Source organism: Diuraphis noxia, unplaced genomic scaffold, assembly GCF_037042655.1.
Source record: "Diuraphis noxia isolate RWA-SAM2 unplaced genomic scaffold, SU_Dnox_SAM2 contig0004, whole genome shotgun sequence".
Classification (NCBI taxonomy): domain Eukaryota; kingdom Metazoa; phylum Arthropoda; class Insecta; order Hemiptera; family Aphididae; genus Diuraphis; species Diuraphis noxia.
This window is the reverse complement of record NW_028301714.1, coordinates 33,016,824-33,041,832: the sequence shown is the minus strand read 5'-3', so window position 1 is coordinate 33,041,832 and position 25,009 is coordinate 33,016,824. Positions and strand designations below refer to the sequence as shown.

At 36.5% G+C, this 25,009-nt stretch overlaps 3 protein-coding genes across 4 annotated transcripts in view; 1 reads left to right on the top strand and 2 right to left on the bottom strand.

Annotated features, from left to right (window-relative positions):
- Positions 1–5,807, top strand: part of LOC107168538 (putative G protein-coupled receptor Mth-like 3) — a 29,400-nt gene extending 23,593 nt beyond the window's left edge. For both annotated transcript variants that reach the window (XM_015517983.2, XM_015517982.2), the window contains exon 8: positions 4,822–5,807. In XM_015517983.2, coding sequence (XP_015373469.1) covers positions 4,822–5,254 — 433 coding nt within the window. In that variant the 3' untranslated portion in view covers positions 5,255–5,807. The remainder of the gene's footprint in view (positions 1–4,821) is intronic.
- Positions 5,808–11,995: 6,188 nt separating this feature from the next.
- LOC149055976 (uncharacterized) lies at positions 11,996–17,275 on the bottom strand. Its single transcript, XM_089226979.1, has one exon. It carries the CDS (start codon positions 17,273–17,275, stop codon positions 11,996–11,998), a length of 5,280 nt encoding a protein of 1,759 aa, XP_089083105.1.
- Positions 17,276–18,600: 1,325 nt separating this feature from the next.
- On the bottom strand, positions 18,601–23,880 carry LOC149055975 (uncharacterized). The gene has a single exon (XM_089226978.1). It carries the CDS (start codon positions 23,878–23,880, stop codon positions 18,601–18,603), a length of 5,280 nt encoding a protein of 1,759 aa, XP_089083104.1.
- Positions 23,881–25,009: the final 1,129 nt, after the last annotated feature.

Here is a 25,009-nt window from a genome sequence, read left to right as displayed (position 1 = left end):
ATTTATTAATTATAATTACATTGTATTAGTAATTAGTTATGAAATTTATTTACGAAAAAAAGTGTAGTTTATACATAGGTACATTTAATGAGAAGTGTGTGCCTGTTGGCACAAAATATTTTCAATTCTTGGACGAATAGTTGACAGACATATACCCGCATTTCTTCCTTCACTGAATTTAATTTTTCTCGTTTTTAATTTTTATATTCTCAAGTGCTGAAAACCCTTGTTCACAAAGATATGAGGTTGAGGACGTCAAAATAATAGTCAATGCTTTTATAGATATTATTATTGAAAGCATTTACATATTTTCTTATATCGCTATTCAATGCAATAGGTAATTTATGGAAAATCCGCGGCACACTGGTGTGCCTCGGCACCCAGTTTGAAAACCACTGTATTAGATTTATGATATATTAATATATAGTACCTTATTATACATTTAGAGTTTTAGTTGTATCAGTTTTAATTTGTCAGATCCAGTGATATTTCTATAAAAAGTTTAAATCAGCTTAAATGCTGTACACTAACGTGTGCGGTCGTCCACAGGGTGTCTGATGTTCGTAACAATGTGTTTGGTAAAATATAGGAGGGTTCGCACACCGTATACATATTATATACATAACTATTATGTGTATTAATGCCGAAGGTCAGGTTCCTGGAATGCGATTATTAAATATAAACCCGAGAAAATATACGAATTGGAGAATGAATAGGCTCTACAACTATATATTATAATGCCTATATAATAATACATTAAGGAAATTCCCCTCTTAGCAATATAATATTATTCCAAGGACGGGATACATTGGGACCAGTTTTATAACGCTTTCAACCTCTATAACAATATATTATTGACCCTTGTCATACCGAGACGTGGCGTCCGTCCGAGTGTCGCCACTTGTATCTTTGACCCATCTATACGTTAAAATATATTTAGTCACAGACAGTTCTAAGAACTAACATAATACACGAAAAAAAACATATTATAAACGTGTTCAAAAAAGGTCTCATGTGTATTTTGACGTACAAAAAAAATAAAATAAGGTTATCTATATCAAATGAACAAAATAATTTCAAAAAAAAAACATTTCAATTCTTCCATTATGGCTTAGTACCTATTTAATTTATAATTTTCTTAAATAGAAAATAATATACACGCCTGAAAATAACAATACCTCTTTTACTTGTTTGTTGTCGTCCCGCCATCGGATAACTGTCCTTTATACTTAATGGCTCCTTTACCTCCCTTTCCCCTGGATATATTTAACAGTATGTACTAATATAATGCTGCTTGATGTGGTGTAGTGGAGAGTGGAGGATAAAAGTAGTTACACATATCAAGTTCAGAGGAAAATAGTCATTTTGACCATTAAACATGCGGTATATAGTATATAATTTTCATGGGTGTCACTATGTTAGTTCATTGTTTTTTTTTTTATCTTTGAGTGGAAAGGAAAGGAAGGTGTATAGTATTTAAATGTTTTAGATTTTTAGCGTGCCATTTATATAAATTAACGTTTTTTTCACAAAGTTGTTCCAAATACCCCTTCGAGTGATCTATTATTTACAATTTTAACTGTTAATTGTATTAAATGTTGTTGTTTAAGAGGACGTCCAATCATAATATCGGTGCATACAAATTGCATACCAAAATATACGAATTGCCTCCCAGTATTATCGTAAAAAAAATGGTCAATAATAATATATACTAGTTGCCTCTAATGATCAGATAGTTCATTATTGTATTACGAGTTTTTGACTTCGAGAGTCAGTCAACTAGTGTGTGCCCCAAAATTTCAAGCGTATTTTATTACAAAACAATAAACTATAATTCCAAGGATAATGATTTAAAAAGAAACTGGTAACTTATATAATTAGGTAGCATATATTGGATAGTATGAATCTATATTAAAAAATATAAACAATCCTAACAATGTACCTACAGTTACTATGGACAATAATAAATAAATATAATATCAACATTTTTAACTAAGCACTAGTAAAACTGACTAACGAGCTGACATAACGAAAACATAAGGTGTTCTAAATTTATGTTTAGAAATTAAAATAAATAAGAAACACTTAACAGTATGTCAAATAAATTAAACAAAAAAATAACTTAAAACAAATATATAATAATCATTCTCTAAATGGGATAATATCTAACATTGAGATCTATAGACATACACAGACATACATACACAAAAGAGGGTCCGTTTCAAAATTCTGTCTTTAAGTACCAGTGCGAAAAGATTTATGATTAAAACGCGTATACCTGTATAACAAAACAAAAAACCTACCCTTGGCATTGTGGGTCGCCGACAGTCTGCCGCCATACAAGTATGTCCCACCTACCTATACATTTTTATTTATTCTGGCATGGGCAATCAAAAGACACATTAACACAATAACACAATACACTAAAAAACCATTTACAATTACAAGAGTTCGTTATTATAGGGGTTACAGATTTGATAGGTTATCGTAATTTATGTAAAAACGATTTCAAACCGATTTTATATAGTCTACTGTGGTTTCGTTTTTTTTTAATTCATACACTCATTTGTAGGATAGACAAAAAACCAAGAAAAAACGCCATGGTGAAAAAAAATTGAAAATAAAAAGCATATATTTATATTTATATTATTAAAATAAAAACATGTTATTATTAAACTTAAATTTAAAAAAAAGTTTACGTGACCTCTAAATAATATTCTTATATTTAAATTTTATTAATTCATAATGAATCAAATTAATACGATGTTCAAAATAATAAAGTAATGAATGAATGTGAAATTTGCCATGTTATGCGCATTGTGACTAATACAGAGAGCACTCATGCGGATATGACGTTTTCCTTGTGAGCTAAGAGCATCAAATAATATTGAGCTAGATCCATGTGCTAGAACTAATTTGCTGTCTAACATGTTTTTTCAAAATGTTTCCTTACTCCATGAACTTACTAATAGTACACTGTGCTTTAAAATATTCGAAAATAGTGTTCCTTTAACTTACATAAAATAATTGACGTTTTATAAATCACGAACTTAAAGATTTCTAGCTAATATTATTTATTTTCATACCAGAACTTATTTTGCAGTGTAAACCCGTATAATTATTAGTGTTTTAAGTATTTAAATTTTTCAATACGAGTCGAAAACATAATACTAACTAATTGAGCTTTACTTTTTATAATAGTTTTACTCGCAGTGAAATAGAAGTACAAAACATTCATGCTATATTGAATTTTGATTTTAAAAATTATTACAAATTAACATCAGCACGATATTTTATGATTGTTTTATAAATACAATGTATTTCATTGTTATTATTTTATTTACTAATATTTTTTAAATGTTAATGATTAATCAGTGACACAATTTTATAATAAAATATACATACGATGTCCTTGGGTTGTTGAAAAATAAATGTTTTTATAATATTTTATAAAGTTAATACCTACACTGTACTTTATGATTTTGAAATGTATGTTGATACGTGATTCTGATTTAAATTTGAACCTTAAAACTGGTTTTAATTGATTAATTTTAATCGTAATATTTATAACTGCGCTTTTTTAAGAGTTAAGCAAATATAAAAACATGATAATAAACGTAGGTAATTTTTCTCTCAATCGTCTCACAAAAAAAAAGGTGAGAAATGTAAAATTATAGTTCCCATCGTTTACTATTCTAATTAATGATTTATTATTAAATAGCATTTTAAGCTAGAAAATCATTATTGATGATGTTATAAAAATGACGCTAAGATCATCAACTCATCAACAACCAGGCTCTAAATATCAATAAATAATATAATCCATAGCAACACAAAAATATAAAAAAAAATACAAAAGCTAAATGGTACATATGTTAATGTATAATATTATTAAATACGATTAAACTTGGTCTAACAAATATATAGTATAGAACTGAAGCTCTTATGACTTTATAGAAAAAATTATAATTATAATTATTTACATATTCAGCTATTAGGTCTAGTATAATAATATAATAGCTATAGAAATATTAAAATTAACATAGCTTTGGTTACATAACGGTTTTTATTATTGTAAAATAATAACTTATTATTATTATACTTATTAATAATAAGTAACTATATTATTATTTAATATTAAATGTTAGATAAATAATACTATACATCCTTTCTGGTAAAAATTAATATAAAAATAGAACAATAATAACTTTATGTATTTTAGTGTGTCTTGCGGAGAGGTGAATATAATAAATCAGTGGTCAGACAAAATTACTAGAATAGTAAAATAGGAACAGAAAAAATGATTTCTCGTTTTCGCACTCCAAATAGAAATTGTATAATATGTCATTATGACGTTTATGCGTGTGTGGTGTGGTGATCGGTTGGGTGAAAAGTATAAGTTGCTGGACGCTGACCTAACTTGCCATACTACGCATTGCAAAGTTGATTAGTGATGGCCCAATCTCTAAAATATATTTGTGATTTAATTTTACTCTGGAATAGCTCAGTGCGTACCTATAATTAACGAACAATAATGATATTATTCTCAATATTTATAGTTAGTAGTTTTATTAAAAAGACTATATATACAGTATTATTTTACAAGCTTCTTTAACTGTGCATAATATATTTATACATTTTATCACACCTATATGATGGAAAATAATTTATCTATAACGTCTTCCACTCGTATATTGGTCACTGTCAGTTGGTCCCAAAGTGAACTTTTTCACCCCAAGAAATGCTATCTCCCTAAGCCCCATCCGCCTTAAGCGAGTATCCTGTACAGTCGTACTATGTTCATATTTGTCGTGTTCACAGGTTGTCGCTGTACTTAAAGTTGTTCTGCCTGATGGGCGTTACTTTCGTTTTCGAAGTAATCTCGTGGGCAGTCGAGGCACCTGCTTACTACTGGTACGCGACGGATGCGATCAACTCACTCCGCGGCGTATTCGTGTTTTTCATATTCTGCTGGAAGCGTTCGGTGCTCAACCTGCTTCTGGCACGAGTGCCCGAACCAGCCCGCGAGCGCTTCGTCCAGGCTTTCGGTGTCCGCGAGCCGCACCGGTACCCGAGCTTCTCGTCATCGTGCCACCCTAACAACTTCGGCACCACTGTTAACGCCAGCACTCGGACGCACAGCAACACCACGACGTCGACGCAGATGGCCAACGGATTGCAGTTGTCACAGTTCGGCAGTTCGGCGTCCGTCACTATGGCGGCGGCAAGGAGGAATTCGTCGGGTCGACGGTGATGATTCGACACGCCAAAAAACTACCTAAGATATCAATATATCATACATTCATACAGAGGACTCGTCATCACGACATAATTGGCAGGCGTGCGGGATGTTTTAAATCTCAAAATGTTTAAAGAGCATAGATAATAACATAAATGGATAGTACATATATTGTTCTTGTGAGAGGGATCGAAAAGCATATTATATAATTATATACTAATTAGTAATTACCACAAAGCGGTTAAATGCAATTTAGGTTGTGGTATTAATAACATCACTACTTATAAAATTATAGGATGTTAACTTTAAAACACAATGTTATGACAAATCATATTATTTATGGTAATTACAATGATAGGTAATGAAAAATTAATAATATTTAAAAACTAAATTCAAAATCTGGTATAGTGTGGATTGATTAAATTTGTATTTTATCACAAAACACATCAATAAAATATAATTATAATATATGGTAACTGTAGATCAGTGGTGGCTCTTAGAGTGGTGCATAAATATTTGTATTAAATTGAGGGTGCTAATAAATTTTTTATACACTTACCAAAAATAATATACTGTAATTATTTTTTTTTTAATCTTTAAAATAATAAAATTGAAATAATATACAGTGTATGGCATGTTGTCGGTACAGCTTACATGATAATATATTGTATTCCGAAATATTATCCGTCAATGTGTGGGTACATGTATATACTATTTCGTAGAAGACCGATGCACAATGATTTTGTGCTCCTCAAAATTATCAAATCATTATAAGGTACATTTTCCAACGGCAAATGCTGCAAAAACTTTATCTTTTTTTAACAAATAAATTTTAAAATACAACTATATATGCATAATTATTAATAAGTAATAAACAATTACAATTCGTTGTTCATTATTCGTAACCGTAAACATATTTTTGGAGGAATTTTTCACGAGCAACAGTGCACAATAGTATATAACACTAACGCTACTATATGTTTATTTATTTTAAGAATGTTTTATCCATATAAATATTATCTATGGTATAGTGGAAGAGTTCAGTGTTTTTTGTTTGTTTTTCACTGCAGCACTACACTGCAGCGCTTTCGATATCAGTCTGTCGTATGAGCTATTATATTATATTATTTATTTAAATAGTTGTAGCTGTATAGCCAAAAAGTGAATTCCACCAGTAAAATAATCACAATACACACTTTCAGGGAAACTTATCTATTTTCGTTTTGAGTCTTCTATATCTTAATTCGTGTCGTCCGTCAGAGGATCACCGATGATGGTCGTGCGGGGTGAATAGGGCTTGTCGTACAGCGAAACCTGCTGTGAACAGGTATATAAGGGTCTCAACTCTAAAGACAGGTCTTCACCCTCCTGAACCACCGCTCATCCTAAAGAGAATTTACGATATACAGCTTGCATCCATTATTCCACAACATAATAATATTACATATTTATTGTATCAGATAATCCGACCTTAGATGCCAATTATAATGTATACACGTATATACTCTATCCTAGTCGTTGATATATTTATGGTTGTATAAAATAAAAATCTGGAGTTACTTATTTTTTTCTGTGGAATGCAGTATTTTTCTTTTAAGCCGATTCACATGTGTATTCGACCACCTGTCGGTTGGGTCCGTCCTTTTACACAGCCCTTCTCACCCTCTGCTTCGGACACTCATCAACTGCCGCCTACCCGAAAACACAATGCACCCGTCCGGCAATACACTAACATAAAATTTATAATATCTTCTGTGTATTATATTATATGGTTTTCGAATATTTTTTTGTCTCTTCAATTTATCGTTATTTTTTTCAAGAAGGTTTCAATGTATTTTTCTACACTTAACGGTCGCTCGCCGGGGGGTTATCCGCCTGACCCAACCGATTTAAAATGTCTGCACATGGTTCATATATCATGTACTGGTACGACCCATTTAGACACTTTATTTGAATTGTTTATACTTTTATATATATATTTTTGTTCTTATCATACTATTTTTATAAATCGATTTTATTTATTTTTCGGCATTAAAGGTTTTGTATTTTCTTTAACGTTTCTAACACACGTTTTCTGAACATTATTATAATGACCACCCCTGTGAGACCATAATACTCTTTACAACTGTACGGTATATTGTTCTGACGTGAAAAATGTATGGGTCGCTTGTATTGTATGTTCTTGGAATGACACTTGTCAAAGAATTATCTTTTTCATTCGTGTCTTATAGGCATGTTTTTAACCCCTCCCCCCCACCGCATGTATTATAACCTTTAATATAATTTTGTTGGCCACCTTCCGAGAAACCGTAAACTGCACACCATAGATCACATAATATATATTTAACACGTACCAACTATTTTTTTATCCCAGGTTTTTCACGTTTTAAAATTTAAATCTATTCCTACCATATATTTCACGCCATAAATTCCGTTTTAAAACTGATGACTTGGTTAAGCCTACTATATGCTTATCACCGATATTTCTATTAGGTGTTTCTGTTTTGTAAGTCAGCATTCCGAAGAGAAATAAATAATCATTAATAATTAATAATTCATAAATCATACATCGACGTTTTCGCAAATTTTTAAGGGCTAGTTTAAGTATGAAGCTCCACTTTACTTTAAAATCATTTGTAATAAGCAATTGGCATAACTAATTAATACATTTAAATTCTTCATAATGATTTAAAATTAACAAAAAAAAAAAAAAAAATGTCAGGCAGTAAAAAATCAAATTATGATAAAGTTTCTCGTACAACGGGACTGCGGGAAGAGATATCCAATCAGTACGCATATTGATACAATATGTATACTGATATCTAAGACTATCCGAAAGTGTAGTGAGACGATGATTATTAGAATAATACATAAATGTGATATAAAATAATATAGACACTATCAAATAACGATTTTATTTCGTCAAGAATATTATTGTCTGTATAAATATAGCTAACGATTTATTATCATTTATCGTTGTCTACATACGCCATGAGCGTTCCTAAAAACACAGTTAAATAAAACAACTCTGGACCGTAACTAATAGAAAACTCGATCTGACATTAAGATAATTAAAAGAAACTCATAAATTTGTTTTCTCCTATTTTAACGCGTTTGATTATACATTTCAGACTTTCAGTGTATAACGTCTATCGTTATTGGAGAAATATTTTATCAGATACAATTATTATAATCGTGATTCTCGAGATACCAGATTATTAGCCACAAAAAATATGTACGATCGAGATGCTTATAGTATTATCACACGCCTGAATATATATATATAATCTATGATCATACAAATATATACTAGGCACTACAACGTTATAATATTATATAAATATTTCTGATAAAATGTAGGATTATAGTATTGTAAAAATTATTATTATACTTGAACTATCGATACAATTTGTAATACCATTAATACTATTTTCTGTAGGTATAATATATTTTAATCGTTGCGTAATCATAATAATATCGTGCTATACAGGTATACTGTATATTAACATTATATTACACACATTTTATGTTAAATATTTTAGACGATGTCTAGTCGTTTTCATTTATCATCAGTCATCACGTTCACCCATTGTCGCAACGATTCTAAAATAACCAATAAGCAACCAAAATTGACCCATCAAGTACTATAAGCATTAGTGCATTATTATACTATTTGCATACTTTAATATTGTTTAGTTATCATTTTTCACTTTTATATTGAACACTAACCCTTAAATATTAAATGAATCAGAAAGCAACAATTTCTCAAAGACCATATTCTTTTCGCTATTGCGGTTCACAAATATAAACATAATATGTACAATGTTGATCTCGGGTATATTGATTTGTTGACTTTCAACAAATAATGAGACTATATACTATTATTATTGCTAAATAAAAAATGTTTTTCCTTGTACCTATAATTTTTAATTTTTAAGTATAATATATTATATAAATAAATACATTGTATACAGTTTACATATTATATTATATAAAAAATATCATTATAATTAACGAGTCTAAAATGTATGATATTCAAACAATAATTGTTCATATCATACATATCATACTCACCGTTTCCTTTAATTTTAATTATATATAGTTTTCACGTACACATAATCACATTAGAATATGTATTTTCTAGTCACCATTTAAGACCAATTTTTATGTACAAATTATATACTACAGTAGTTTTACACGCTTCAGCAAAACTATAAACAAATTTTTATACGTAGGTATTTATATATACCTAAATTTATTTAATTCTAAACATAGGTAATAACATAATATGTCATATTATGGCTATAGCATTATATACATAAAAATATCTTATTTCATACCATATTATCACGTGATAAATAAAATATAATCATCATGTACCTACATTTTTATTATATATGCTTTGAATTCATAATATATACATCTATTTGCTGTATTATTATTTATGATTTACATTAAAAATAAATATTGTGTTATTTTAATAAGTTTAAACGTTGTTGTATTCTGCTGTTAATTACATATTAATTACATATTAATTAATAAAGTTTCTAAGCCATTCAAAATATATAATGACACATTAAAATCAAATCAGTGTTTTTTTACATTACTCATGCGATTATTATATTATTTAATTAATTACGATTTTCGTGAATATTTGTTCTATATGACGTGTTCCTTACTTTGGTATATGTTCAAATTATGTGTTTGTAAAAAATTAATAATTAATAATCGCTATTAATTCAAATATATTTAGTCCTGAAAAACAAAAAGTTTCGTTAAACATTCATTCAAAATTTTAATTAAATAATTTCACAAGAACGTTGTTGCTAATATTTTAGAAATATAAAAAAAAAATTAAATACAATTCTTCTAATAGAATATTATATGCATAGGCCATATATATATATTGTATAATTTTAAAAATCATATCACGTAGTTTATATTTTGACGACATAATATTGTTCTATAAAAAAAATTGTCATGAAATTGTCAATATTGGAATACTATTCCAATTTAAATTAAATGCATTACTCAGGAATACAAAAAATGTTTACACATCATATACCTGGAAATTACTAAAAATTAATTATATTATGTCACCGTGACTAATCAGATAAGAATGTACTCAATGAATATTTGTAGTGTAAAAATGAACAACTAACCCCTATGATTTTATGATTTTTATTAACAGGGCTGTAAATTAAATGCAATGAAAAACAGTGAGATATGTATACTCTAGTGCATTAAAAAAATAGGAAAATCAAAAATTTGTAAAGTTATGCAAAATAAACTTAAGACCAAGAATCAAACAATATAGTTATTTCATATAATAGTATATTATATATAAACGGCCAGGCACCTAAATACCTTACGTTCATCATATAAAATATCAACTGGTTTGTGAATCTATCAGCGCACTCAAAAATGGCCACGGAATCGCCTATTAAACACTGCCAAACTACTTGTGGTATGTACGAATTTGTCTACTTAAATATTATTTTAAAAAATTGTGATATAAATTGATTGTGTTTGGTCGCGATAGCCGATTCAAACGAATACGGTTATACCTCGACGGGTTTTGTAACGCTGGGTACTATCTATACTACTATCAAATGGTGAAAAATAGAAAAAAAACAATTAGATAGTTTTATAAAGTGGACTGTATAAATATATTGTTCTTATATAAACTTAATGAAAAACAATAACATGAGAGCGCCTTAAATGTTATGTTAGTCCTAGCATAATTACAACGAATTAATAATAATAATAATAACAATATCAATCATGACAATGATTGATAATGCAAAAAATAATACACAATAAATACGTACGACGCTGATAACAGTAGTCGCGTTAACAGAATAATAATAATAATAATATGTGTGATACGTCTGACCTGGCCGCTGACGGGACACCTTGCTCCACACGACGTACCTTCCGACAACCAATATATCCAAACCAGCTCACTCGATGGGTTATTGACAAGGTGTATAAAGTCAAATCCCAATGGACGAGCCTTTCATTCATGTAGGTGACGGCTACAACAATGCGACGGACAGGTAAAAAACCATAAACCTCACAGGAACGGACGGACGTGTGCGGGCAGACGAACGCGAATGGCGACGAAACAACACACGGCGATGACGATCACGTGTGCGTCAAATCAATCCGTTTCGTAAGTCCGCGACTTTACCACAGCGACGATATTAGAGAAACGGAGTGTAACAACGGCTCATAATATAGCACGTGAAGAATCACAATGACCATACGCATCATACAACTACGCAACAAAACACATGCCGTTGAAGAACTATCAACAAACGCACATGGTTAACAGGGCGCGATATAGTATACGATGCGAACACGGAAACGAACGGTCAACAACAGCGCACCGGCCGGGCAACGAACGTGTTCGCAACGACGGCGGTGAACATAGCGGCGATAGCAACGCATGCGCGGTAGGAGCCGTAGTTTGATAGGCTTGGTGCGCTATGTTGGTATCTGGCCCAAACATCCTCCCCCGTTTTGAAAGGGTGCTTTCAAAAGTTATAAAATTCTCGATCAGAACGTATCACTCACATCAAAAAAAAATAATACAACGCATACAACAAATCATGAAAAATGCTAAATTCTATACAAAACCCAAAAAAAAAAATAATAATAATAATAACGTGAGATAATAATTATGACAATAGGTAAGGACAATGAAAATAACAGCAGAAAATATTGAGGATAACGGTAATATGGGAGCCTTTCTTAAGGTCTTGGATCCACTGGAAGTTTTACCAGCTTGACAACAGGACGTTTGAGTATAGCGTCTTGCGTTTTGACTGTCGCTACACGCACTATATTATCTGCACCTGGATGAACCTGGATGATTCGACCGATCTGCCATGCCATGGGCGGTCGTGACGGTGTGTTGATGACTACCAGGTCGCCAATGGACAGATTTGGTGTCTGCTTAAACCACTTTTGCCTCCCTTGTAGGGTGTGCAAATACTCATTGCTCCAACGACGCCAAAATGATTGTTGAGCTTGGCGTAGTAATTGCCAACGATTCAAACGGTTAGTTGGAGTATCGACTACATCCTTTTCTGGAAGTGCTGATAACGGTTGCCCGATTATGAAGTGACCTGGGGTCAACACGCCTAAGTCGTTTGGATCACTGGAGAGTGGTAGCATCGGTCGAGAATTCAAGACGCCTTCGATCCGCGTTATGAGAGTTGTAAATTCCTCGGTCGTGTATACTTGAGCACCGATCACTTTCTTCAAATGAGTTTTTGCGCTTTTGACGGCAGCCTCCCATATTCCGCCAAAATGTGGGGCTCCCGGTGGATTAAAATGCCACTTGCAAGGTATACGACCACATAAGGTATGCTGATTGGAGGCTTCATCGAATAATTTCTTCAGCTGTTTTGCAGCACCAACGTAATTTGTACCACAATCTGTGTACATGTTACTTGGAATGCCACGCCGAGCGACGAACCGGTCTAACGCAGCGAGGAATGCGTCAGTGGATATGTCTGATACGGTCTCCAAGTGCACAGCCTTCACCGACATGCACACAAATACCGCTAGGTATATTTTATTGGTACGCGCACCGCGACGTCGACTTTCACGCACCAAGAAAGGTCCACCGTAATCCATCCCGACGTTGAAAAATGGGCGGTTTGCTACCAGTCTAGCTGCTGGCAGATCCCCCATAAAAGGTCGTGGGTTCATACTTCTGAACCTGGTGCAAGGAACACAAGAATGGATAAAATTTCGGACAGCTGCTCGGCCAGAAATAATCCAGAACCTTTGATGTATCATTGAAAGTACTAATCGTGATCCTCCGTGTAGCGAGATGTGATGAAAGTATCGAATGATTAGCTCGGTGAGATGTGTCTTTTGAGGTAAAAGGATTGGATATTTTGAATCTTCGTTCAACTGTGCATGTCTTAATCTTCCGCCGACACGAATGATCCCGATTGCGTCGATGAACGGGGCTAACTGGGCTGTCGTTGTCGGAGTTATGGAACCTGGATTCCTTATCTGTTTACGTAGATCCGACAGATGTGTCAGTTGCGTACACAAGACCGCTGCGTTCAGTGCATGGTCATATTCCATCCGAGTGATTGGTCCGCTGATATTAGGACTATTTCGACGACGGGCGAAGCGAAAACAATATGCCAACACGCGCTGCATTTTTGACAACGACGAAAATCGTTGAATAATTGACTCGTAGTTCGTTTCTTCATGTATATGCAAAACACTTGCTGTACACTTCGTCTCAGGTAGTTGATCAGTCGGTGGTAATGTTAACTCGGACATGGTAGACACAGGCCATAAATGGTCAGATTGTAACAAAAACTCTGGGCCATGAAAATGTAATGAATTCGAAATCAACTCAGAGGGAAGTAATCCTCTTGATGCGGGATCAGCTGGATTGTTCATGGTTCTGACATGGGCCCATTCACAACCTGGAGTTAATGCCTTGATTTTGGAGACTCTATTGGTGACGAATATCTTGAACTGTTTTTGGTCAGCGTGAAGCCAACTCAAAACTATCGTGGAGTCAGTCCATGCACGCACACGATCGATGTTGGTAAAACTCTGTAAAACTGTGTACTGGTGGGAGATGAGGCGTGCCAATAGTAAGGCAGCGCACAACTCCAAACGTGGAATCGTTAACGACGGATCAGTATCAGAGCATTTTAATGGAGCCACTTTGGTCTTACATGCAATAAAATAGACCTTGACAGCATTCCTCTGGTCAACCACACGTAAATACACATTTGCCGCGTATCCCTTCTGAGAGGCGTCAGAAAAACCTATTAGCTCCACTTGTTTTGAACATCGGATATCAATATGCCGAGTTAGCATAACCTGGGCTAGCGTGGGAAATTCGGAAATAAAGGTGTTCCACTTGTCAACTAGTTGTGTCGGCGGCGAAGTATCCCAGTCCAGTTTTTGCATCCACAATTCTTGCATGATGCACTTGGCCCAAAAAACAACGGGGCCCAACGCCCCAACTGGGTCATATAAACGAGCTATTGTTGAGAGTATTGAACGCTTAGTTGGATTAACTTTATTGATATTGATATGATAACCTAAAACATCCGATGTAGTACCCCAATGCAAACCTAACACCTTTACTGACTGATCGTCCTTAAGTTCGAAAGGTGCGTCAATTGCGCGGTCTTCGGTAGATATATCTTTTAATAGTGCTTCACAATTGCTGGCCCATTTCTTGAGATTGAAACCTCCTTTACGTAATAATAATATGACTTGATGCTGGAGCTCCACCGCTTCCTCTTCCGAGTCAGCACCTGCTACAATGTCGTCTACATATGTTGATGTAACTAATAAATTTTTCGTTAGAGGAAATTCAGATCCATTTTCTAAATCTAATTGATGTAAACATCTAATTGCCAAGAACGGTGCTGCGTTGACACCATAAGTGACAGTGCATAATTCGAATTCTTGGACTTCATCGTCGGGCGAATTTCTCCAAAGTATGTGTTGATATACGCAGTCGGCGTCATAAACTCGGATTTGCCTATACATTTTTTCAATGTCGGCAATGAACATGTACTTGTGGAAACGACTTCGAAGCAGTATGTCGGTAATGTCTCCCTGCAATTTTGGTCCGGTCGCCAAGCAGTCGTTTAGTGAGAGGCCAGATGACGATTTGGCCGACGCGTCAAAGACTACCCGGATTTTCATGTTACCATTCTCTCGTTTGACCACAGCGTGGTGAGGGATGAAATATTTTCCTGGCTTCTCCGCTACGCGCATGTGACCAAGTGACAGATATTCATTCATAAAAGAACGATACGCGGAATATAACTCGGGATCTTTTACTAAACGTCGTTCAATATTATACAAGCGATTTAAGGCCATGGTACGAGAGGAACCAATACTACAATGCGTAGCCAAGTCTTGATTTAAATCACACTGAGCGTTAATTATAGATCGAAAAGGTAAAGCGACGCAGAACCTGCCTGATGTGTCCCGTGACACTGTTTTAGAGAACCACTCTTCGCATCGGTCATCTTCTGTCGTTGAGTGTACTGGGATTGTCGGCTCTTCCACCCTCCAAAATTGTTGCATGGTTTCATTTATGACTGGTATTGCACTAATAGTTAACGACATCAGAGGTAATGAAGTAGGATCCTTAAGTGAACCAACAATTATCCAACCGAGATTTGTGTGCATTGCTGACGGCAATCCAGGGGTATGTATAATATCCGCTTTTGGCTGCAAAATCATCGGGTATAAATCACCTCCTATTAACATGTCCACGGTGCCAGGAAGATCAAATTCCGGATCAGCTAATATTAGGTGTTGATATCGTGTGCGCACCGTAGCAGGGAGAGAACACGTTGGCATTAATCCAGTAATTTGGGACAATATTATAACATTATTTGCTTTAAACAATGGTTGATCTGACTGAAGCGGGAAAAACGCGCACTGAGTAACACCTTTTACCTTGGACACCGGTTGTTGAGAGAGGCCAACTACTTCTACATGACTCTTGTTGCGTTTAAGACCAAGTCTAGTGGCACAATCTGCAGTAATGGCTGAAATTTGTGACCCACTATCTAACAAAATTCGAACCTGATGAGTAACACCTGCGTCATCTTGTATACGAACAACCGCAGTACCTAACACTACAGTGGCTTGTGTCGATATCGCACCAGAGAACACCGTGTTATTTTCACCTGGTTTGGACGTAGAGGACTGAACATCTGACTTTTCTTTCTGTGTCATCTCACTGTTATTCTTTGTACTAACATTTTCTATATGTAACAGTGTATTATGACGACCATCACATTTTTTGCATGTAAAAGAAGCAGTACAAGAACTAACACTATGCCCAGTTTTTAAGCATATAAAACATAAACTATTATCGCTCACAAACTTGCGCCGTACCATAGCTGGTTTGCGTTTAAATACAAAGCAACGATAAATCTGGTGTTCGTGTTGACAAAATAAACACTTTGATGTAGTAGATGAAGCTGACAGTGAAGTTTTGCCAAGACGCCCAATTTTGTTCTTTTTACTAATACCTTTAAAAGTGCCATCAGGTTTGTCGTTAGTTCCAACCGACGTTCCGACATTTTCTAAGATTTTACATCTGTGTGCGACAAATTTTAGTAACATATCTAAATCAGGCACTGCATTTTGTTCAATGCTTGCTTCAAACAGCCGCCTAGTCTCTGTGTCAATTACACGAGCACCGATGTGAAATAAAATGAAACCAGCTAGGTCCTTGACACCAAGTGCTTTAATAGCGGAGACATTTTCCATAAATACATGAACAAACGAAGACAGTGACGATAATGATTCCTTTTTCAAGGGCACAAATGAAAACAATTTGTCAATGTGTGCAGAAGCTAATAGTCGTTGATTTTCAAACGACTGTTTTAATGCGTTCCAAGCTATAACATAATTATCAGCCGTCAATGGGATCGCTTTTACTACTGTAAGTGCTGGACCGGACAGGCTTAAAATCAAAAAATGGTAACGTTGAATATTAGAAATATCTGGGTTGTCATGAACTAGTGATTGAAACATGTCGCGAAACGATACCCAACCCAAGACATTACCATCAAATTTTGGTAATTCAATTTTTGGTAACACAATTGCCTGTGCTGTTTGTCGTGCACCAGTAGAAACATTATTATTTGCAGTCACATTAACCGAAGTGCTATGGAAGCCAGTAGCAATAAGTCGGATATTTGCACATACCTCTTCCATAGTATCAGTGACAACAGCATCAACATTTTCAAACTCGACTACATTATCTAAATCAACAAGGGCCTTTAATACTGCTTGCTGTTCTAACTCAAATTGATCAACGAACCGTTTCAATGACAAATGGTGAGCCTCAAATAATGCGCGACGTTCAACATCTAATTTAGCTTCTTCGCCTATACTATTTATTTTTTTAATTGATCGTAACGATGCATCCCGCGATGCACGAGCACGAACTAACGACCGTTTACTATCAGCAGTATTGTCCAAATCTTGACGCTTAGGCCTTCCCATATTACACGATTTATAAGGAATAAAGAGCAAGCAAGACAAGACGGAAAAAAAATAACTAATTAAATTACCTAAATAATCCGGGACGATGGACCAAATGTTTGGTCGCGATAGCCGATTCAAACGAATACGGTTATACCTCGACGGGTTTTGTAACGCTGGGTACTATCTATACTACTATCAAATGGTGAAAAATAGAAAAAAAACAATTAGATAGTTTTATAAAGTGGACTGTATAAATATATTGTTCTTATATAAACTTAATGAAAAACAATAACATGAGAGCGCCTTAAATGTTATGTTAGTCCTAGCATAATTACAACGAATTAATAATAATAATAATAACAATATCAATCATGACAATGATTGATAATGCAAAAAATAATACACAATAAATACGTACGACGCTGATAACAGTAGTCGCGTTAACAGAATAATAATAATAATAATATGTGTGATACGTCTGACCTGGCCGCTGACGGGACACCTTGCTCCACACGACGTACCTTCCGACAACCAATATATCCAAACCAGCTCACTCGATGGGTTATTGACAAGGTGTATAAAGTCAAATCCCAATGGACGAGCCTTTCATTCATGTAGGTGACGGCTACAACAATGCGACGGACAGGTAAAAAACCATAAACCTCACAGGAACGGACGGACGTGTGCGGGCAGACGAACGCGAATGGCGACGAAACAACACACGGCGATGACGATCACGTGTGCGTCAAATCAATCCGTTTCGTAAGTCCGCGACTTTACCACAGCGACGATATTAGAGAAACGGAGTGTAACAACGGCTCATAATATAGCACGTGAAGAATCACAATGACCATACGCATCATACAACTACGCAACAAAACACATGCCGTTGAAGAACTATCAACAAACGCACATGGTTAACAGGGCGCGATATAGTATACGATGCGAACACGGAAACGAACGGTCAACAACAGCGCACCGGCCGGGCAACGAACGTGTTCGCAACGACGGCGGTGAACATAGCGGCGATAGCAACGCATGCGCGGTAGGAGCCGTAGTTTGATAGGCTTGGTGCGCTATGTTGGTATCTGGCCCAAACATCCTCCCCCGTTTTGAAAGGGTGCTTTCAAAAGTTATAAAATTCTCGATCAGAACGTATCACTCACATCAAAAAAAAATAATACAACGCATACAACAAATCATGAAAAATGCTAAATTCTATACAAAACCCAAAAAAAAAAATAATAATAATAATAACGTGAGATAATAATTATGACAATAGGTAAGGACAATGAAAATAACAGCAGAAAATATTGAGGATAACGGTAATATGGGAGCCTTTCTTAAGGTCTTGGATCCACTGGAAGTTTTACCAGCTTGACAACAGGACGTTTGAGTATAGCGTCTTGCGTTTTGACTGTCGCTACACGCACTATATTATCTGCACCTGGATGAACCTGGATGATTCGACCGATCTGCCATGCCATGGGCGGTCGTGACGGTGTGTTGATGACTACCAGGTCGCCAATGGACAGATTTGGTGTCTGCTTAAACCACTTTTGCCTCCCTTGTAGGGTGTGCAAATACTCATTGCTCCAACGACGCCAAAATGATTGTTGAGCTTGGCGTAGTAATTGCCAACGATTCAAACGGTTAGTTGGAGTATCGACTACATCCTTTTCTGGAAGTGCTGATAACGGTTGCCCGATTATGAAGTGACCTGGGGTCAACACGCCTAAGTCGTTTGGATCACTGGAGAGTGGTAGCATCGGTCGAGAATTCAAGACGCCTTCGATCCGCGTTATGAGAGTTGTAAATTCCTCGGTCGTGTATACTTGAGCACCGATCACTTTCTTCAAATGAGTTTTTGCGCTTTTGACGGCAGCCTCCCATATTCCGCCAAAATGTGGGGCTCCCGGTGGATTAAAATGCCACTTGCAAGGTATACGACCACATAAGGTATGCTGATTGGAGGCTTCATCGAATAATTTCTTCAGCTGTTTTGCAGCACCAACGTAATTTGTACCACAATCTGTGTACATGTTACTTGGAATGCCACGCCGAGCGACGAACCGGTCTAACGCAGCGAGGAATGCGTCAGTGGATATGTCTGATACGGTCTCCAAGTGCACAGCCTTCACCGACATGCACACAAATACCGCTAGGTATATTTTATTGGTACGCGCACCGCGACGTCGACTTTCACGCACCAAGAAAGGTCCACCGTAATCCATCCCGACGTTGAAAAATGGGCGGTTTGCTACCAGTCTAGCTGCTGGCAGATCCCCCATAAAAGGTCGTGGGTTCATACTTCTGAACCTGGTGCAAGGAACACAAGAATGGATAAAATTTCGGACAGCTGCTCGGCCAGAAATAATCCAGAACCTTTGATGTATCATTGAAAGTACTAATCGTGATCCTCCGTGTAGCGAGATGTGATGAAAGTATCGAATGATTAGCTCGGTGAGATGTGTCTTTTGAGGTAAAAGGATTGGATATTTTGAATCTTCGTTCAACTGTGCATGTCTTAATCTTCCGCCGACACGAATGATCCCGATTGCGTCGATGAACGGGGCTAACTGGGCTGTCGTTGTCGGAGTTATGGAACCTGGATTCCTTATCTGTTTACGTAGATCCGACAGATGTGTCAGTTGCGTACACAAGACCGCTGCGTTCAGTGCATGGTCATATTCCATCCGAGTGATTGGTCCGCTGATATTAGGACTATTTCGACGACGGGCGAAGCGAAAACAATATGCCAACACGCGCTGCATTTTTGACAACGACGAAAATCGTTGAATAATTGACTCGTAGTTCGTTTCTTCATGTATATGCAAAACACTTGCTGTACACTTCGTCTCAGGTAGTTGATCAGTCGGTGGTAATGTTAACTCGGACATGGTAGACACAGGCCATAAATGGTCAGATTGTAACAAAAACTCTGGGCCATGAAAATGTAATGAATTCGAAATCAACTCAGAGGGAAGTAATCCTCTTGATGCGGGATCAGCTGGATTGTTCATGGTTCTGACATGGGCCCATTCACAACCTGGAGTTAATGCCTTGATTTTGGAGACTCTATTGGTGACGAATATCTTGAACTGTTTTTGGTCAGCGTGAAGCCAACTCAAAACTATCGTGGAGTCAGTCCATGCACGCACACGATCGATGTTGGTAAAACTCTGTAAAACTGTGTACTGGTGGGAGATGAGGCGTGCCAATAGTAAGGCAGCGCACAACTCCAAACGTGGAATCGTTAACGACGGATCAGTATCAGAGCATTTTAATGGAGCCACTTTGGTCTTACATGCAATAAAATAGACCTTGACAGCATTCCTCTGGTCAACCACACGTAAATACACATTTGCCGCGTATCCCTTCTGAGAGGCGTCAGAAAAACCTATTAGCTCCACTTGTTTTGAACATCGGATATCAATATGCCGAGTTAGCATAACCTGGGCTAGCGTGGGAAATTCGGAAATAAAGGTGTTCCACTTGTCAACTAGTTGTGTCGGCGGCGAAGTATCCCAGTCCAGTTTTTGCATCCACAATTCTTGCATGATGCACTTGGCCCAAAAAACAACGGGGCCCAACGCCCCAACTGGGTCATATAAACGAGCTATTGTTGAGAGTATTGAACGCTTAGTTGGATTAACTTTATTGATATTGATATGATAACCTAAAACATCCGATGTAGTACCCCAATGCAAACCTAACACCTTTACTGACTGATCGTCCTTAAGTTCGAAAGGTGCGTCAATTGCGCGGTCTTCGGTAGATATATCTTTTAATAGTGCTTCACAATTGCTGGCCCATTTCTTGAGATTGAAACCTCCTTTACGTAATAATAATATGACTTGATGCTGGAGCTCCACCGCTTCCTCTTCCGAGTCAGCACCTGCTACAATGTCGTCTACATATGTTGATGTAACTAATAAATTTTTCGTTAGAGGAAATTCAGATCCATTTTCTAAATCTAATTGATGTAAACATCTAATTGCCAAGAACGGTGCTGCGTTGACACCATAAGTGACAGTGCATAATTCGAATTCTTGGACTTCATCGTCGGGCGAATTTCTCCAAAGTATGTGTTGATATACGCAGTCGGCGTCATAAACTCGGATTTGCCTATACATTTTTTCAATGTCGGCAATGAACATGTACTTGTGGAAACGACTTCGAAGCAGTATGTCGGTAATGTCTCCCTGCAATTTTGGTCCGGTCGCCAAGCAGTCGTTTAGTGAGAGGCCAGATGACGATTTGGCCGACGCGTCAAAGACTACCCGGATTTTCATGTTACCATTCTCTCGTTTGACCACAGCGTGGTGAGGGATGAAATATTTTCCTGGCTTCTCCGCTACGCGCATGTGACCAAGTGACAGATATTCATTCATAAAAGAACGATACGCGGAATATAACTCGGGATCTTTTACTAAACGTCGTTCAATATTATACAAGCGATTTAAGGCCATGGTACGAGAGGAACCAATACTACAATGCGTAGCCAAGTCTTGATTTAAATCACACTGAGCGTTAATTATAGATCGAAAAGGTAAAGCGACGCAGAACCTGCCTGATGTGTCCCGTGACACTGTTTTAGAGAACCACTCTTCGCATCGGTCATCTTCTGTCGTTGAGTGTACTGGGATTGTCGGCTCTTCCACCCTCCAAAATTGTTGCATGGTTTCATTTATGACTGGTATTGCACTAATAGTTAACGACATCAGAGGTAATGAAGTAGGATCCTTAAGTGAACCAACAATTATCCAACCGAGATTTGTGTGCATTGCTGACGGCAATCCAGGGGTATGTATAATATCCGCTTTTGGCTGCAAAATCATCGGGTATAAATCACCTCCTATTAACATGTCCACGGTGCCAGGAAGATCAAATTCCGGATCAGCTAATATTAGGTGTTGATATCGTGTGCGCACCGTAGCAGGGAGAGAACACGTTGGCATTAATCCAGTAATTTGGGACAATATTATAACATTATTTGCTTTAAACAATGGTTGATCTGACTGAAGCGGGAAAAACGCGCACTGAGTAACACCTTTTACCTTGGACACCGGTTGTTGAGAGAGGCCAACTACTTCTACATGACTCTTGTTGCGTTTAAGACCAAGTCTAGTGGCACAATCTGCAGTAATGGCTGAAATTTGTGACCCACTATCTAACAAAATTCGAACCTGATGAGTAACACCTGCGTCATCTTGTATACGAACAACCGCAGTACCTAACACTACAGTGGCTTGTGTCGATATCGCACCAGAGAACACCGTGTTATTTTCACCTGGTTTGGACGTAGAGGACTGAACATCTGACTTTTCTTTCTGTGTCATCTCACTGTTATTCTTTGTACTAACATTTTCTATATGTAACAGTGTATTATGACGACCATCACATTTTTTGCATGTAAAAGAAGCAGTACAAGAACTAACACTATGCCCAGTTTTTAAGCATATAAAACATAAACTATTATCGCTCACAAACTTGCGCCGTACCATAGCTGGTTTGCGTTTAAATACAAAGCAACGATAAATCTGGTGTTCGTGTTGACAAAATAAACACTTTGATGTAGTAGATGAAGCTGACAGTGAAGTTTTGCCAAGACGCCCAATTTTGTTCTTTTTACTAATACCTTTAAAAGTGCCATCAGGTTTGTCGTTAGTTCCAACCGACGTTCCGACATTTTCTAAGATTTTACATCTGTGTGCGACAAATTTTAGTAACATATCTAAATCAGGCACTGCATTTTGTTCAATGCTTGCTTCAAACAGCCGCCTAGTCTCTGTGTCAATTACACGAGCACCGATGTGAAATAAAATGAAACCAGCTAGGTCCTTGACACCAAGTGCTTTAATAGCGGAGACATTTTCCATAAATACATGAACAAACGAAGACAGTGACGATAATGATTCCTTTTTCAAGGGCACAAATGAAAACAATTTGTCAATGTGTGCAGAAGCTAATAGTCGTTGATTTTCAAACGACTGTTTTAATGCGTTCCAAGCTATAACATAATTATCAGCCGTCAATGGGATCGCTTTTACTACTGTAAGTGCTGGACCGGACAGGCTTAAAATCAAAAAATGGTAACGTTGAATATTAGAAATATCTGGGTTGTCATGAACTAGTGATTGAAACATGTCGCGAAACGATACCCAACCCAAGACATTACCATCAAATTTTGGTAATTCAATTTTTGGTAACACAATTGCCTGTGCTGTTTGTCGTGCACCAGTAGAAACATTATTATTTGCAGTCACATTAACCGAAGTGCTATGGAAGCCAGTAGCAATAAGTCGGATATTTGCACATACCTCTTCCATAGTATCAGTGACAACAGCATCAACATTTTCAAACTCGACTACATTATCTAAATCAACAAGGGCCTTTAATACTGCTTGCTGTTCTAACTCAAATTGATCAACGAACCGTTTCAATGACAAATGGTGAGCCTCAAATAATGCGCGACGTTCAACATCTAATTTAGCTTCTTCGCCTATACTATTTATTTTTTTAATTGATCGTAACGATGCATCCCGCGATGCACGAGCACGAACTAACGACCGTTTACTATCAGCAGTATTGTCCAAATCTTGACGCTTAGGCCTTCCCATATTACACGATTTATAAGGAATAAAGAGCAAGCAAGACAAGACGGAAAAAAAATAACTAATTAAATTACCTAAATAATCCGGGACGATGGACCAAATGTTTGGTCGCGATAGCCGATTCAAACGAATACGGTTATACCTCGACGGGTTTTGTAACGCTGGGTACTATCTATACTACTATCAAATGGTGAAAAATAGAAAAAAAACAATTAGATAGTTTTATAAAGTGGACTGTATAAATATATTGTTCTTATATAAACTTAATGAAAAACAATAACATGAGAGCGCCTTAAATGTTATGTTAGTCCTAGCATAATTACAACGAATTAATAATAATAATAATAACAATATCAATCATGACAATGATTGATAATGCAAAAAATAATACACAATAAATACGTACGACGCTGATAACAGTAGTCGCGTTAACAGAATAATAATAATAATAATATGTGTGATACGTCTGACCTGGCCGCTGACGGGACACCTTGCTCCACACGACGTACCTTCCGACAACCAATATATCCAAACCAGCTCACTCGATGGGTTATTGACAAGGTGTATAAAGTCAAATCCCAATGGACGAGCCTTTCATTCATGTAGGTGACGGCTACAACAATGCGACGGACAGGTAAAAAACCATAAACCTCACAGGAACGGACGGACGTGTGCGGGCAGACGAACGCGAATGGCGACGAAACAACACACGGCGATGACGATCACGTGTGCGTCAAATCAATCCGTTTCGTAAGTCCGCGACTTTACCACAGCGACGATATTAGAGAAACGGAGTGTAACAACGGCTCATAATATAGCACGTGAAGAATCACAATGACCATACGCATCATACAACTACGCAACAAAACACATGCCGTTGAAGAACTATCAACAAACGCACATGGTTAACAGGGCGCGATATAGTATACGATGCGAACACGGAAACGAACGGTCAACAACAGCGCACCGGCCGGGCAACGAACGTGTTCGCAACGACGGCGGTGAACATAGCGGCGATAGCAACGCATGCGCGGTAGGAGCCGTAGTTTGATAGGCTTGGTGCGCTATGTTGGTATCTGGCCCAAACAGATTGACAATTTTTTAGAATAATAATAATAGAAATAAGAAAGTACTA